General features: G+C 31.7%; 2 protein-coding genes across 4 annotated transcripts; one reads left to right on the top strand and one right to left on the bottom strand.

The window, feature by feature from the left end:
* Positions 1–101: 101 nt before the first annotated feature.
* btv (beethoven) lies at positions 102–13,956 on the bottom strand. The gene is made up of 12 exons (XM_035086455.1): positions 13,720–13,956; positions 12,960–13,633; positions 11,910–12,889; positions 11,597–11,834; positions 9,909–11,515; positions 3,404–9,821; positions 3,080–3,329; positions 2,634–3,004; positions 2,214–2,534; positions 1,410–1,822; positions 1,101–1,345; positions 102–736 (listed from the first exon to the last, which is right to left on the bottom strand). Exons 1-12 carry the CDS (start codon positions 13,954–13,956, stop codon positions 158–160), a joined length of 12,333 nt encoding a protein of 4,110 aa, XP_034942346.1. The 3' UTR covers positions 102–157.
* On the top strand, positions 922–16,952 carry LOC118068795 (cytochrome b561 domain-containing protein 2-like). 3 transcript variants are annotated; one of them, XM_035086471.1, is made up of 3 exons: positions 922–978; positions 15,626–15,847; positions 16,298–16,952. In XM_035086471.1, exons 2-3 carry the CDS (start codon positions 15,683–15,685, stop codon positions 16,826–16,828), a joined length of 696 nt encoding a protein of 231 aa, XP_034942362.1. In that variant the 5' UTR covers positions 922–978; positions 15,626–15,682; the 3' UTR covers positions 16,829–16,952. The 3 variants fall into 3 exon arrangements, with proteins under 3 accessions (XP_034942362.1, XP_034942360.1, XP_034942361.1); XM_035086469.1 differs by lacking the exon at positions 922–978 and adding an exon at positions 14,416–14,944; XM_035086470.1 differs by lacking the exon at positions 922–978 and adding an exon at positions 15,153–15,296.
* The last annotated feature ends 9 nt before the right edge of the window (positions 16,953–16,961 follow it).

Raw genomic sequence — 16,961 nt, 5'->3', positions numbered from 1 at the left:
TTCAAATTTGACTTATTCACTCATTATCTATTAAATATTATATTTGTAATTATTATCATTATTATTGTTATTATTACACATATTATATTGAAATCTTCCATCATCATTACTGAATAAATTAAAACTCGAAAATCAATTAATAAAACTCTCATGAAAATTAATTATTAATTCCTAAATAAATAATTACACCACGTTTTAACCAATCATTTCGACTATCTCTAGAACAACCAACAGCCAATGTACAAATTAATCGATTTCTTTTAGAATCGTCATACAGAGGAATGTCGATAAAGTTCTCATTATCATTATTATAATTTTCTGAAATCTGTTGATATACAAAGGCGATTTTACACTGTGGAGCCGATGTAACTGAAGGAGAGTTAGAACTTAATTCATGTAAAGAACCATTCTTAATTTTAGCTCCAGATATTAGCAGTCCACTAATAATTATTGATACTCGTATTTCTTTGTCACCTTTCACATCCTCATTACTTTCAATCCAATATGTTTTAAGATTCAGCTCATGTAATGGATTATTCATTTCTCGAGCTGTGTGTTGTTTCAATGCAGCTAAAAACGCTCGTGGCCTCGATAAATATGCAAGATTGATAGTTTGTTCAGATTTGAAATTAAAATCGACTGATGATAAAAATTTACTTTTTGATTTTAATTCGTTCATAAATGTGATAAGTTCTCTTGATCCTGATGGCCAATATTTCAGCCAATCGCCTGGTGTCTAAAGTAATTTCATTTTGTAATTATGTACTGAAGAAAAAGTCTTAATAAGCAAGTAATCCTGAATATTTAGAATAATCAAACGTTGAAGCTTGACTTTATTTGAAATGACTTGTGAAAATGCGCAGTATATTTCGTGTTGAAAAAATCCAGTTCAATATTGACTCGAGGACTGAAAGAGTTAACTAAATATCTTTCCCAAAGCTTTTGTTTAGTTTTAGAATAAATCACTATTCAGCGATCGTAAGTATATTTAATTTATTAAATTGATTATTCAAGCTACATTCCTTTCTCGTAAAAATTGAATATTTAGGATTACTCGTCTTATTTTCAATCATTTATCATTGATTTTTAATTAAACTTACCTTTGAATTATAAATTTGGCCTTTTTCAATATCATTTATAATGATTGAAATTAATTGTTCAAATAGGTGTACTTCATCGTTAAAAAATTGTCCAACAGAAGTAGAACTTTTACGTTCAATATTCTTCATTAAATATGATTGTAAATTTTGCTGCTTCAAGTAATGAATAATATGCTTTTGTGCTTTATCTTTTTGATTTTTCATTTGTCCTTGATTAATATTTTTTCTAGATTTACTGAATATTTCTGAAAATATATTTATTTATTTTTAATTTCATGTAAATTAAACAATCATTATATAACACTATACCTTCAAGAGCATTCATCGTTGTCTCAGCTGCAGACCTTTCCCATGCTCTTAAAGCATTAGCTGGTAGTCCAAAGAATTCTAAAGGTGGTTCATCATCAGGTAACTGTTCAATCATCTTTAAATGTTCTTTTTTATTCATTTCTGGTACGCTTATTATTTTTCCCAATTTTTTACGTCCTTGGAATACTTCTTCGGACCAAATATCTTGAATCAATGCCTTCAAAACCCTCATATCATACCTATCTTGAAGTCGACCACCATAAATAGCAACATCAAGTAACCCCTGACCTTCTTCCCAATCTAAGCGACCTTCGGGGTTAAACTTCAGAGCGTAATTTATAACTAGTTCACGGGCTGCTTCTAAGTCAGCTTCATTCCACTCATAAGATCTTATCCAACCGTGTGGAATAAATCTTAAATACACGAATATATTATTAATATTGAGTTCTAATTAACGTAAATAAATGAAGAAAAGCCAACCCAAAGTAGAATACTGGAATATAAGTTACCTACAAATTCATAGACATTCGAGACAAGGAAAATTATCTTTTCTTTACATGGAAAAAAATATTTTCCTTAGCTCAAAACAATAATGTACAATATTTTTAATATTTATCACAAAAAAGTAAACACGCATCTGATGAGAATATTTAAAATGATGAATGATATGGTCATTTTTAAATATTATTCAAGCTTAAGAATTTATTATGTAAAATATTCGGCCCAGTATCTCATCTTATTTGAATTGATTTAATTCTTTATGTTCGAATTTATTGAAAATTTTTAAAAAATTTTATACAATACCTTCTACGTTCTTGAAGAATAGCATGAAGCCAGGCAAGAACAAAAGTACTTTCAGAACTTTTCGACTGTGACCGATAATTTCTTAATTGTCTTAAAGATTTTTTGAGATTCCTTTTAACTCCTTCGGGTGGCTCGTAAGCCATTTTCAAACAAATACCAGCTAGCCCCGAGTAAAATTTATTACATTCCTCAGTGGTCAGCCAAATTCTTGTGGCTGGATTTTTATTTTGATTACACTGAGGGCTTCTTAGAATACTTTCCAACCTCGGTAACCAATTCAACGCCAATTGTAAATTACTTAGCAGTACCCAATCACCATTTCTGTATGAAAAATTTAAAAATCGTTAAGTTATGTACTTATTTAAAATTTTAAATTTAAATATCTATTCTCTATGAGTGTTTGATGATACTCCTACATACTTGCAAGCATTATCAAGCGCTATCTCAGCTTGTTCAACTCGATCTTGACCTAAAGAAATTTCTACAAAGTGTCCTGGGATTCCCAGCCTCAATGCCAGAGCATTAATTTCCGGCCCAGGATCTGCTCCCGGCGATAATAAAAATAAAACTGGGCGATTTTTATTACTTTCTATTAATGACTCCAATGTCCAACTGTCGGGTGATAATTTTTTCACTCCTAATTGGTCCCTTACGAATTTAGTTAAAGCAGAATGAAAGTAATCAGGTCTAAGTGCTTGAATTATTAAAACTTTCTGCAGTGATGATAACGATTGGTCTTTATAAATAATTTTCAAGTCATCAACCCACTCAGATGTTAATTTCGATCCAATCTAAATATTTTAAAATGTTGTTAAAAATGGAATATTGAATTTTTGGTTTAATATTACTAATGAATAAATACTTACTTGAGGGATAGCTGTTGCCAACATTTTAACTGATATTTTTCTTTCTTCAGGAATCCAATCTGGCATAATAAATCTACTATTATCTGTATTTTCAGATTTTTCCGTCGTTAAATCAGTGTTGTTTTGTAGCAATAAATTACGCTCAATATCTGGCACAGGATAAAGAGTTAAAGTGAGATAAAGGGCTAGTGGCAGTCGATGTTTCCGTAGAGCTGCTTTCATGCAATAATCAAGCGTCAATGAAACCAATCTAAAAATAAATACAACATATTTCAATACTATTTCAACTTTAAGTTATCTGAATAAATAATAAATAAATTTTACTTTTTCTCAATTTGTGATTCTGCAATATTTTTTTCAACATTCGATAACTGATGTCTAAACAATTCAGCTTCCAAATAAATATCCGTAAAAGCGTCGATGGAAAAGACATAAAGTGGACTGAGAGTAACCAATGATTTAATAGTTTGAAATAAATTGGCGGCAAATTTAGCCGATTTTTCATACTCCTTTTCTCGTTTAGACACATTTTCTCTAGACTGCCGACTTGTTTCTAGAATCTGAGCAATTTCTTTAGCTTTAGCTTGAGTTGCTTCTAACGATGTTAATAATGTTGAAGAATGTCCTTCTTGTGCTGAATTAATATTTGGCTCTTGAAGTAAATCTTGACCTCTCGCAGAAGCTAATTGAGCGAGTAAATCAAGTCTCGCTGCATCTCGTTCACCAGATAATTTTTCTTCACGTTCTAAAGCTTCTCTGCGTTCTTTCTCTAGCTCCGGATTATCCTGAGACAATGCTTTTTGAATAAATCTTTCAGCTAAACTATTTTTATCATTACCTAATGTAATTTTTAGTAATACAGCATCTGCCTCGCTAGGAATTGTCTCCATATTATCCTTTCTCGTGGCTAAATACAATTTGAAGCCTTGTTGAATTGGTAAAACACGATCACCAACTCGTAGAGGTTGTTTCCGGAGAAGTGGTAAAATAATTGACGGGAATTGAACGATTTCTTCAATTAAAAGTGATTTTCCAAAACGAACAGCAAGTTCAAGCACAGTTAGAAATTTGTGGTCTTCAGGTTTTGTAACTTCGAGTTGGTTTTCCAAATTGGCTTTAAGCCAAGTAACTGCTACTCCTGAAGGATCGATAAAGAAACATACTAATGGACTTCGTAAAGCACATATAGCTCCAATAAGACTTCCAGTATCTTCCGGCAAACTTTGAGCTCGCCAACTAAGCCGTTCTCGTTCAGTTGTTAACAATTCAATCGTTGATTTTTTTTTCATATCATCAATTTCTAAACTTGGATAAATCAAAAACTTTGCAGCTTCAGCAGCTTCTAAATCTAATCGCATTTTTCGATCTTTCAAATTTTCTAGTTGTTTTTGCCAGTCTTCATATTCTACATCAAGTTTGTCTAACAACTTCCGAGCCATTTGTAAACTAGCTTGAGTTGCTTCTGAACGTAATTGAAGTGCAGCTGCTCCTTGTGAACGTTCCGCAAGTTCTTTTTGTAATTGTTTAACTTTGGACTCTACAGAATTAAGTCCTTCGGCAAGTTTTCCTATCTGAGCTTCTGCCATTGCCAATTTATCTGCCAACATTCTCTGTTCTCGTTCTAATGGTGCAACCTGCTGAACTATTTGACCATATTGAAGATTAGCTAAAACCCAAGAAGCTAATGGAGCCGCTGCGATTGAAGCTCTTCGTGCGGTCTTTTCTTCAAAAGACTCAGAACGTTCTTTAACTAATTTCGCCACCGCTTCTAAGCTTGCTGGAGTACTTCTTCTTGCATCCCAATTTCTGATTTCATCTTTAATACCTCTTTTAGCTAAGAATGTTTTCATACTGTTCCAAGAGGTATCTTTAATACCCATGAGTCTTAATACGCCTTCTAAAATATCTCGAACAGCAGTAGGTGGTGCTCTAAGTGATCTCACCTCTGATAAAGCATCGGAATTAATTCCAGCAACAGCTTGAGCCGCTGCTTCTACCAGTGGTGTAACCTTTGATAATTCTTCCTCGATCATTTCTTTCCTTTTTCCTAGTTCAATACTTTCACGCTCTGTATCTGCTTTTAGTGTAGTCATTTCTCCTCTCTGACCTGTAGCACCACGCATTGTTGCTGTTATTTGTTCTAAAGCTGCATTAGCAAGATTTCTTTCAACTTCTAATTGCTTACGTTGTTCTGATACTTCATTTTCTAATTTAGCCACTTTGTTACCTGCTTCTCTTAATTTATCTACTCCAGCTTCTAATGTTGCCATTTGAGATTCAATATTTTGTATCCACATCTCTCTTAATTCACGCCATGTTCGAAGAAGCGTAATAAAACGTGCCGGTGAATTTTCATGAGGCAAAGCTTGAATATGAGCCTCGATGAGATATTTTAAAACTGGTGCAAAAGCTTCTGGAGATTCATTTCCACTCTTGTTTAAAATTACAGTCGCTGTGTTATTCAAGCTTGATTCCATAGTCCACCATTCATTTCCTGGCATATCAGAAATTAGAAGACTGTTTTTTAAAAGGTCAGATTGTTTTATCTCATTGTTAAATACTTCTGTAGAATCTAAAATCACTACAATATATAATAAACTTCTAAGACGGTGGTAGAAAAATTGATCTAAAGGTTCAAAGAAATCTTGTTTTCGTGCTAAGTCTGTTAGAGGTGCTATCAGACCATCAAGTTCTTCTGGACTAAGAAGACCAGGAATTTCTCCACGTGATACAATAGCACCTGCTAAATTCACTAAATCATTCTCTCGCATATGATGTTCTTCAAGAAGTAATAGTGTTGGTTCTCCGTCAATTCCAGCTGATTGTATAGCACTTTTTATCGAAGCTTTTCCACGTCCTGGTCCAAAGTTTATTAGTTTTAACGATGCAAAAGAGGCGACTAAACGCACTGATGATCTTCTTCCTGCTCCTGGACGTCCACCGAGAATTATACCTCGGTATCCACATCCGAATGCCCAACTTAAATTGCTGATTAATTTATACAAATGAGGATAAACAGTTTTTTCTATTTGTTCTCCTTCTCGGATAAATTTTTCAACTACTTTGTTTACCTCTTCCTTCCAACTTTCGGATACTAATGGCGTTAAAGATGAATTGCCGCTTTGCCAAACGTAAATATTATCAGATTTATTTATATCCGGATATTTCAATATTAAAAATTTACTCCAATGTGATTGAGCTTTTATTGTCAACTTTGGATAGAATAATAGTTTTCCAATGTTAAAGACGTATTTTAAAAATATTTCGCGATTATCAGCAATAGGGTATTTCATTAAATTATTGGCCCACAAACTTAAGTCTTTTACATTCCAAGTAAAACTTCTATTCGCTGAAGAAGCTGCGACAAGCGATTCTTGCATTACAGATGCTAAATGATCAGTCCATGATTCCATATCAGCAATTTGATTGTAGGAATAAACTTTTAAAACTTCTTGTAGGTGAATTATGGTGATAGCTTTTATATTATTCGCAGTTGGAGGATGAATATGATGTGTTGCAAGAAGAGAGCTTAGTCGAGGATGAAGTTCTGTCAATTCATCGGCTGTTAGCAGTAAAGATACTGATATAGTTGCAAATACTAGATCGTCCTCATGAAATCCATTTTCCTCAATAATTTGTCGCAGTAATTCTTGAAGGGATTTAGAAGCAAGATGCACATCTTCTACAACTAAAATTATTTTCGATCCACTTTTTGGTCTGTATATCCTACCAATACCTGATGATTCTACTTTAATACACAGTTTTTTGAGACGGTTAATTAAATCTTGAGTTCCAAAGACAGATGAGGCATAAACAACATTCAAACTTTCCATATCATCTTTTAAATGATGAAGAATTGCAGAAATAAGACTACTTTTTCCACTTCCTGCAGATGCTCGTAATAAAATCGGTTGTCCAGATTTAATCCAAGGTAGAATTGTTATTATGCCTCTTCTTAATATATTTGTAATTAAAATAGGTCCACTTTGAGTTTGAATAGTGGAATTATCATCTTGAAATGGTTCAAAACGATCAATCTCTTCATTGTAAAAAATATCCAATGGCTTATGTAAGTCTGGACACCAGCAATCTAAAGTTTGATAAATAAATGTTGCTAATTTTTGTTGGTTTTCAGTGTGTGGGATTTGGAAACATAATGTCATTAATAACGCATAAGTCATTGAATTAAGTGAAGAAGTATTGGGAAAATGTGGTAAGAGAGTCGTGATTAAATGAGATATAGATATATTTTTTCTCATCTTTAAAAACTGATCTATTATTCTTGGTAATTGATTATCAAAAATTGATTTAACTGTAATTGGAAAAGAGTCAACTATATTTGCAGGCAAACAGTTAAGTAAATGAGAAATAGATGATGTTCCTAAATAAACAACACCTAATCTCGAAACTGTTGCAGGACTAGCTCTTGCTAATTCATGAGTTTCAAATATGAATCGTACTTGAGGACCAAGTTTCACACCAATTCCATTCGGTAAAGTTAATAATCGATTATCATCAAGAGCTGAATTCAACGCCTCTACCCAACTCGGTTCCACATCACCATTTAATACAATCCAAAGTGGTTTTTCCCAATCAACGGAGCTAAGAATTGAAGATATTAAACCTTCTTTCCATTCACGTGTGCGTAAATCAACAAATCCTAATAATTGTGATTTAAGAACAGCCCCAGAAAATACAGAAGCTTCTTTTATATTATTTCCCATTTTTGTTAGAGCTTCCAAAAGAACTTTCCTTATAAGACTTTTACCAGCTCCTGGTGGTCCAACTATTGCGACACCCGTTCGGCTCTTTAACTGATCGTAAAGTTGCTCACATCGATAAATAATATCTTCTTTAAGATTCTTTGATTCTGTAATTTCAATCAGTACTTTTCTCAATTCCTGTTTATCGGTTAAATCACCTGAAGTGACATTCGGAAAAATGTCTTTGAGAAGTCCATTAAATTTTTCTGTATCTTCCTTGGTTAGTTTTGACAGAAGAGAAGATTGTATTGCTTGTAAAATAATAGTATTTTCTTTTTCTAGTTTTGAAACATTTGATACTGATGAAATAGTATCTAAAATTGACCTAAGAGCTCTTAAACCCCAATCATAATGTGACTGTTTTGATAATAATTTATCACAAATATCTAATGTTTCAATAAGTTGATTAGCTAAAGTAGCAGCATCTAAAAATCCTTCACATTCTAAAAGTGCTTTAGCGATATCATATCTGTCAGGATGTGCCATAGCTATAGGCCTAAATAACCTAGCAAGCGAATCAGGTAATTTATTTCTACTTCCATAATCATCTCCAGCTGGATTCATAGTAATAAAAATACAACAATGGGGATTTAATCGAATATTTTCACCATTAATTTGAACATGTGCTAAATTATCACGTAATGCTTGCTGTAAAGGTCGTATAAGCATGGCTACAGCACTCAAAGTTTTTTCTTCAAGTCTATTAAATTCATCAAAACAACCCCATGCTCCTACTTGCGCCAAACCACTAAGAATTCTTTGCATACTTGTTGCATCCATTCCTTCATCACAATTGAAAACAAGTACTAAACGACCAAGTATAGATGCCAGAGCTTTTACACTTTCAGTTTTTCCAGTACCTGCTGGTCCAGTAGGACTACCGCCAAGACCAAGTTTCATAGCTTGTGTTAGAGCAAGAAAACATTTTTCAGTTAAAGAAGTTCTTACTAAACCAATAGCTGTTCCTTGATATTCAAATCCGTAATGAAATTCTGCACCAACACATTTAATAATTGGACCTTGATTAGATCTGTAGCATTTTAATTGGCAATTCCAAGTCCACGATGTGTTTCCATGAACTTCTAAAGCTTTTATCAAGTCTCTCACTATATTCAAATGATGAACAGTATCTAGAAGTAAGCCTCGTGCTTTCAAAGCTAATAAACTATCACTTGAATCTTCCATATCTCTGTATTTCATTTTTTTGTTTTCCAATTGAATTAGTAAATTCTTCAAGTCACTTCGACTGCCGTGCAAAGCTACTTCACATCGTTCTGTAAAAATAATTCGCTCATATAGAAGTAAAATCTGCAGTGGATAAATCGAAAGATCAGGATTTTTTTGATCAAGACATTGCTGTAAATTTTGAGATAGTGTTGTTTTTATCATTTCTTCTAAATTTTTTAACCACACTGGTAATGGATCCAAAATATTTACTGGTGAAACGAAATTTAAAACTTCTCCTTCAGGAGATATTACTGACTTAAGTAGTCCATCTTCTTGTTGAATTGATCCAATACCATGGTAAAGTTTTGGAAGATGATTTTTCAAACCCATTTCAGTACCAGCTATTAATTCCAACAAATCTTCGTCGTTCAAAAAATATAACCTCGGATATGCTAAACGTTTTTCTTCAAGAAAGTCGTCTAAACTTTTTTGACATCGATCAAGTGAATCTTTTAAATTATGTAACACAGAAAATCCAATTCGTCTTAGCGATAAAATCCTCGAATCTTTGGCAACCTCAGCCATAAGATATCTAAATTCTTTATCAGCCCGAGACCATTTACCATTATCATTAGGTGCAGCACCACCGCAATAAATTGGTTCTAAATACACCCACTTTCTCTGTATCATTCCTAACAGTTTGATTCTTTCTTCAAGTTCAGATAATGCAGATTCACATCGCCCAGCTCGAGCAGCAAATCTATCATACCCTGTAGCACCTTTAGCTCCCTCTAACAACAGCCTTAGTTCTCCTAAAAAATATAATTAACAATTAGTAATTACGAATTTTATGAATTATCAATTTTAAAATAATAAAAAATGAAAAAAAGTTTACTCACCCATTCTAGATAATACTTGCCCATATTCTTCAATTAACATAATTTTATTCTTTTTACTATCATTAAATTCCTTTAACTGTAAAAATGTAGAATTTTCCCAAGCTTCTAATTCAATAATTGCTTGACGAATTCCACTTTCAGCAATTGCTCTTTTGCTTATTTCCTTGACTTTATCAATATTTTCAACAATTTTTGGAGCACAAAGTAATAAATCGCCGAAAACCAATTGCTTGTGATCTTTAGTTAATCCAATTATACCACCAAGTTCATTCCAATGTTCTTCTGCTAATTCATCACCTTTCAAAAATTGTAATAATTCAATATTTTTTCTAATTTCTGCAATTTTTTTACCAATATATGTATTTGTAATCTGAACGTCTTTCAAAGTGTCTGAGTTTTTGTGTTGACTTTTTATTCTTTCTTGCCAAGAATCCAACCAATCGTAAAATCTAAAAAGACGTTTTCGTACTATAAACCATTCTTCACTTAACTGTCCTTCTAATTCTTTTAAAAATTCATCTTGGAATCGACAATTTGACTCTTCGATATCTAATTCCATCTCCAGACGTTTCAATGTTTCTGAATCTTCAGTAACAATATGTTCAATGTCAACTTTAACTCGTTGACAATCAGAAATAAGTGTATCTTTTTGTTCTTGAAGATTTGTCCATCGTTCTCGCATAGACACAACCCACTCTAAAGTTATTGTATCAGGTTTGGATGACCAACGAGCTTCCCAGCGTTCTCTTTCATCATTTAAAGCGACAGCTCGGTGTTGTAAATTTATTTTTGCATCTTCTAGTTGACGAGCTACCATTATTTTGTGACGCTCTAGACGTTCTTGGAGACTTTCCCATCCTGCATGAGCTCCAGAAAGTCCATCTAATTTCTCTCTAGTCCAAGCAGCCATCACTTTGGCCAAACCAGAAACAGCGACAAGTTCTTCATTAATTTTTGGCGATTCCTTTTCTATTCTTTCATGTGCTTCGTAAGCCGATCCAACTTCATCAACATTTTTTGGCCTTGAATCAAGCTCTTTAGCAGCGGCTGATAAAAAGTCAACTATTACCATAAGCCTGGAGGAAGCTTCTCCACGTAAATCTATTGATAAACGATCCCAATATTTTCTTGATGCTGATTCTAAATCATTTCTGGTTGTTTGAGTATCAACTACCAAGCACCACAGTTTTATCTCACTTCCACTCAACTTTCCTATTTGTTGAGCCCATTGTTTTGTATTTTTGAAAGCTTTTTCCCATTCTTGAGGCGATTTTCCTTTTAATCGTTCAACGATTTCAATGTTAGCTGGTTCAGCTAAGACAGACCACTTACTTTTTACTTTCTCGAGAGAACTCAATGCCACCTCAACTTCTTTATAAACTCCACCGAATAAATGTGCATTTTTTTTTACTATTAAATCGAATTTAGCATCAGCCGGATCACCGACACCGCGGAAATTCATTGGAATCGATAGAAAACGTCGAACTGCTGAATAAATTTTAGCTCTTATTTCTTCTAGTGTTGGGCGCCATTGCAGTCGATTGTCACGAAATATAAGCTCTACATGGATTTCCGGCAATCTTTTGACTAAATACGGCAATGCTGCTCTATAATTTTTAACAAATAAATCAATTACAAAAAGAAGTAATATTTGTTCAATTTATTTAACTTATTACCATTAGTCTTACCTGTATGAAACATCAAGAACTTTAAGTAATTGCCGATCCCAATGAAGTTTCCAAGCTTTAGTATTTCCATACGTCGTTTCCACTTGATCAACTACATTTCTCATCGATCTTAAAGTATCTTTCCAAATACCTTGGCTGCTGATTAAATTCACAATTTCTCCTTTAAGTAAATTCGCTACTAAGTCATGGATATAAACATGTTTCGCTACTAATTCGGCATTTTGTCTAGCAAACTTCTCTGTCTGAAATTAATGAAAATATTTTCATAAATAGTTCGAGCTCTAAAATTAAAATCTAAAAAGATATATAATACTTACGTGTTTTTTTAATCGATTAATATAACTATCAATAGCATAAAGATCCGACCAAACTACTCCAGATTGTTCCTGAACTGCTCTAGCAAATTCCATAGCAGTTGAAAGCATTAATGGACGTTGAGATGGAATCATTCTATCACCGATAGTATTATGAAAGTTAGCAATTTTCTGAAGTTCACGAGCTCGTCCTGCTAAAACGCTAGCACGTTCTACAAGACTTTTAATTTCTCTTGGAAGTTCAATACCTTGGCCAGCTAATGCTCTAGCTTCTTTGTTAATTATTACAAGTCTTGGATCATAATTGACTTTCATCATACTCGTTCCAATCAATTCTACAACTGAATTATTTGTTCCTAAAACCAATTCTTTTTGAGCGATAGAATCCTGAACATTTTTTATCCAAGAGTCTACAAGATTTTGTCTTCTTGATTCTATCTCCTTGGAAGCCGTATGAACTTTTTCAATAGCATCCTTATATCCTGGAAGATCATCAAGTAATTCTTTTAACAATTTTTCAAGAATATTCAACTTCTTCTCTGCTAAAATTGCAGCCTGGATTTGTTGAAGGATTTGTGGAAAATCCAGCAATTTGTCAGCATCAGATCCAGATTGATAGGTTTCTATAATATCATCAACAGCAGTTAAAAGTGTATGGCGTTCACTATAGAGACCTTCTTTAATATTTTTTCGTTTTATAAGCTCTGTATATCGTTGTAATTCACCAACTAGTGCTATTGGATTATCAACATTTAGTAATTGATTTTTTAATTTTTCTGTCACTCGTTCTTCAGCTGGTATTAAATTTTCCTCAAATTCACGTTTTGTCTTTTCCCATTCAATATCCTTTTCATCATCTAGAATTATAGTTAAATCGTTGAATGAGTTCAATAAATTTTCATCAATCAAATTGGACCTTTCAACATCTGTCAATAGTCGGGTTAATTGGCGATACTGCAGACGAACATTCCATGTCTCTCTGTAGAATAATTAAAAAAGTAATAGAGCTAATTGTAAGTAAAAAATAATATTCAATTAAATTGTCTCACCTCAAACGTTGGCCCATTTTAGTACACTTTTTGGGAATGAACGGTGCTCCTTTCCAAGGATGCAGAGATTGATGAGGCCAAAATAAGTGGGTTAATCTTTCGCAGAGAACAACCCATTTTTCATAAATTGTTGCAGCATTTGCAAGATATTCTTCTTTTACAATTGAATCTTTTGAGTGTAGTCTTTCAAGAAATGAGATGATAAGAATCGATAGTTGATCTCCAATCATGTCTAGAAGTGTTTTCATCCTTTCTTCAGAGTAAAGATAACTATCCAGTTTCCAAATATCATCCACAAATCCAGAAATGATTTCCAGTACATCTTCAATACCCAAAAGCCCATCTTTCGATCTTGCTGCATCGTCCAACTCTTTGTCAATATTATTTAATAATTCAATAATATTACGAATTTTCTTTTTTTCATTCGATTTAGTACTTTGGGTATATTTTTCTTCCCAGTAATTCTTTTCTTTTATCAAAGAACTTGATGATTTTTGTCCCAATATATCTCGTTCGATTTTTTGCAATGATGTAATTGTAATACCCGCATGTCCAAGGGCTGGTTTCCACACTTGACGCAATGATTCTAATAATGTTGATCCTAAATTGTCAGCCGTTGAAGTAACTTGAACTAATTCATCGAAATTTTCCGAAGTAATTGAACTCGATTTTAACTGAAATTCAAATGTTCATTAGTTCATTTTAATTAATTTTTATTCTAAATTTATTAAGAACATAGAATGTAATGAAACAAAATTACCTTGAAAAAAATTAAAGCTTTGTTTACATTCGAAGGTATTATTTCACTAATGAATTTTAATTCAGTATCGTTCTCAGTATATTTTCTTTGAATACAAAGTACTCTGCAATTCGGAACATTTAAAAATTTTTCCAAAGCTTTATTATTTTCAGAATCTAACGATAAATCATTTCCGACTCCAAAAAAGTGTGCTGCTGTTAAAATGATATAATTTTCTTTTTGATCTTGTATAACCATTTTCTAATTATTAATATAATTCAATAAGATTCATAAGTACAATAAAAAAATAACATTAACAATCATTACGTCACTTGTGGAAACGCAAAGTACTATTTTGTGTTTCGTATCCATGACTACGCTAGACATGTGCGCATGCGTAGCGTGTGTTTATTATGATTTAGATTTCTACACAAAGCAGATGTATAGAAAAAGAAATAACAAGTAATAATAAACGTAATAAAGGAGACAATAACAAGAATCGTTCATTCTTCCTAGAAATATACATAATTTTTTTAATTGATATAAAATCAGGTTAATTTATATTATCGAATTATATAATGAAATTATAAATATTTTGTTTGCAAAATATCTTTTTGTACAAATTGCTATAATTGACTTCATCAAAAGAGTTGATAAATCTTATTGCAAATAGCAGTACAACTTTAAATAACGAACTTTATAAGATAAAAATCTTAACAATAAGGTTAAGTCTTGTTATTGACAACACAACAACAAGCATACAATAACGTGTAGTGTGTACGAAGATCACCGGTTTCGATAAATTTCAACGAAGAGTAGAAAAGAACAGTGTATTGAGAATATAAAGTCAAGTACAGTAGCATAATGATGAGCAGTATTCAACAGGTCTTACTTAATACAAAGTATAGTTTCTGCTATGCTTATGTTTAGCAGCAGAAAAACATTCACAATACGAATCACATATCTTTAGTCAGTTGTCACATTCTTGACTATCAACATTGCAATTTCCATACCAAACTCAATCATACTTGGATAACTTTAACAAAATTTGAGATAAGAAAATTATTTCTTAATAATTAAATTTTTTTTGGTTATTGTTGCCAGTGAATAAATTGATTGATTTATAAAGTTAAACAAATATATGGTGTTTTCTCAGATGTTGAAGAAATTGAACGAGGTCATGAGTGTGGAATTTTAATTGCAGAATTACTTTTAAATAATAATAATTGCGGTTGTTTATATAACAGTAAGCATACGCCCATTGTTTTTTATTAAAAAGAAAGTTATCAAATAATTGTATACATTACATTTATGTTTTATTTTCGTCTGGATGACAACTACTAAAAAGAAAGTGATATGGATTCGTTGGTTTATTTCTATCTTGATCTTTTATTGCTTGTCTTGTTAAAATTATCTATTAGCTGATTTTTTAGTGAATAAGTATAACATTTTAATGAAATAAAGTTATTAATATTATTAATGAATAGAATAAAAAAAATAAAATACTTAAATTTTATAGCTTTTTGAGTGATGTTTACATTTCTGATAAAATGTCTAATAATAATGTAAGTTATGTTCGACTTATCAATGTCTCTGAGGTAGGTGACAATCATTATGTTTGTCAAGTTTATTGTTGTTTTCAGTATTGTCGAAATAATTTATAACGCAATTAATTGTTTTTCATAAAGTAAAATTGTCCACATATTTTATTACAGAATAGTTTTATAAATAAATAGTAGTAAATAAAACACGGATTTTAAAAATATTCATATTTTAACATCACATATGATATATGATAATAAAATTGATTAGTATTATTATTTTACATGTAAATTATGATTCAACTTCATTTAATTAAATACAATTTTTTTTGTATAAATGAATAATGTAATTATTGGGATGAATCATTTCATTCTTTCTGTTACAGGTAATATTACAATAGCAATAAAGATTCACGCCTCAACTACTTGAAGTAAATACAAAAATGACGCACGACCAAGAAGGAAAGACTTCTCATCCCAGAACGATAAGTTTAATAGTTACCATCTTAGCACACATATTTCTGCTTGTACCAGTAATTTACATCATTGCAGTTTACAGCGACACGTACAGCTTTTTCTCGTGGCATCCAATTTGCATGGCAATTGGAGTAAGTAAATGTTAAAGGGTCATTTTAGTTAAATTTATAGAACAAAAGAAGAATTACTTAACACTCTTATTTTTAATTAATAATAATCTTTATGGTTTTTAATAAATTGTCCGCCTTCAAGAAGATGCTTTCTTAAGTGAGTAGGTAACTTGCATAATAAGTTAAATGATTTCTTCACTTTGATTAGTTGAAAAATAAAATGCCAAAGATGGTTTTATTTAATAATTGTGTGGGTTCTTAAGAGATAAAACACATTTGAAGATTGTTTGAATTTAAACGTTATTAAATTGCTTTATTTTTACAAACAACTTGAAAAAGTAATTCATTTTTCATTTTATACATTATTTATAATTTAGTAATTCCAATAAAAATGATAAAAAATCCTATCACTGAAATAATTGATTCGAAAGCAAGAATAAAAAATACATGAAAGAATTTTATTATTTACAGGCTGGTTTGTTAATAAATGAAGGCATTTTCGTAATATCTGGAGAAGCCAATTTAACAAACCGACTATCACGTGCCAACAGAATAACAACTCATTGGATTTTAAATACTTGTGGCCTTACCCTAGTATTTATAGGATTAATAATAATTATAGTTCACAAAAATAACATCGGTCGAAGTCATTTTCAAACAACCCATGGTCAATTGGGTCTAAGTTCGATAGTCATCGCGTGTGTAATTGCTTCCGGTGGAATTTTGGCAAACAATACTCGTTGGTTTTACCCTCGAATACGACCCATTTACATTAAAGTCGGCCATGCCTTGGGTGGGATAGCGATGATGATATTATTTATCGCTACGATTATTAATGGAACTTATAAATATCATTTTCCAGGGGGGTATACTGGTAGAACAATTATTTTCGTTTTTCTATTTTTTGCAGCAGTAATTATACTGTTTAAACCTATCATTGGCGCGATTTCTCGTGTAAGTGTAATATTAAAACCTTCCCAACCGGCACAAAGTTCTTCATAAATGTTAATAAAATTTATATTAATATAAAATAAAAAAAAATCTAAATTATTTGTATTATAGTAACAAAAAGATATTTTTTTAATGAAATTTTTATAAACAAAAAGAATTATAAACTTTTAAAAATAAGGGTCAT

Source organism: Chelonus insularis, unplaced genomic scaffold (genome assembly GCF_013357705.1).
Source record: "Chelonus insularis isolate UGA/USDA-ARS -01 unplaced genomic scaffold, ASM1335770v1 contig_401_pilon, whole genome shotgun sequence".
Lineage (NCBI taxonomy): Eukaryota > Metazoa > Arthropoda > Insecta > Hymenoptera > Braconidae > Chelonus > Chelonus insularis.
Note: the sequence above shows the minus strand (reverse complement) of the source record. Positions and strands in the feature narration are given on the sequence as shown.

Excerpts from the sequence above, each read along its gene's own strand:
- btv (XM_035086455.1), bottom strand. The coding sequence starts at position 13,956 with ATGGTTATACAAGATCAAAAAGAAAATTATATCATTTTAACAGCAGCA. Across the intron at positions 11,835-11,909 it reads TCGATTAAAAAAACACGTAA|AGAAGTTTGCTAGACAAAAT; the intron begins GTATTATATATC and ends AATTTCAGACAG. Across the intron at positions 1,346-1,409 it reads AACGATGAATGCTCTTGAAG|AAATATTCAGTAAATCTAGA; the intron begins GTATAGTGTTAT and ends ATATATTTTCAG.
- LOC118068795 (XM_035086471.1), top strand. The coding sequence starts at position 15,683 with ATGACGCACGACCAAGAAGGAAAGACTTCTCATCCCAGAACGATAAGT. Across the intron at positions 15,848-16,297 it reads CAATTTGCATGGCAATTGGA|GCTGGTTTGTTAATAAATGA; the intron begins GTAAGTAAATGT and ends TATTATTTACAG.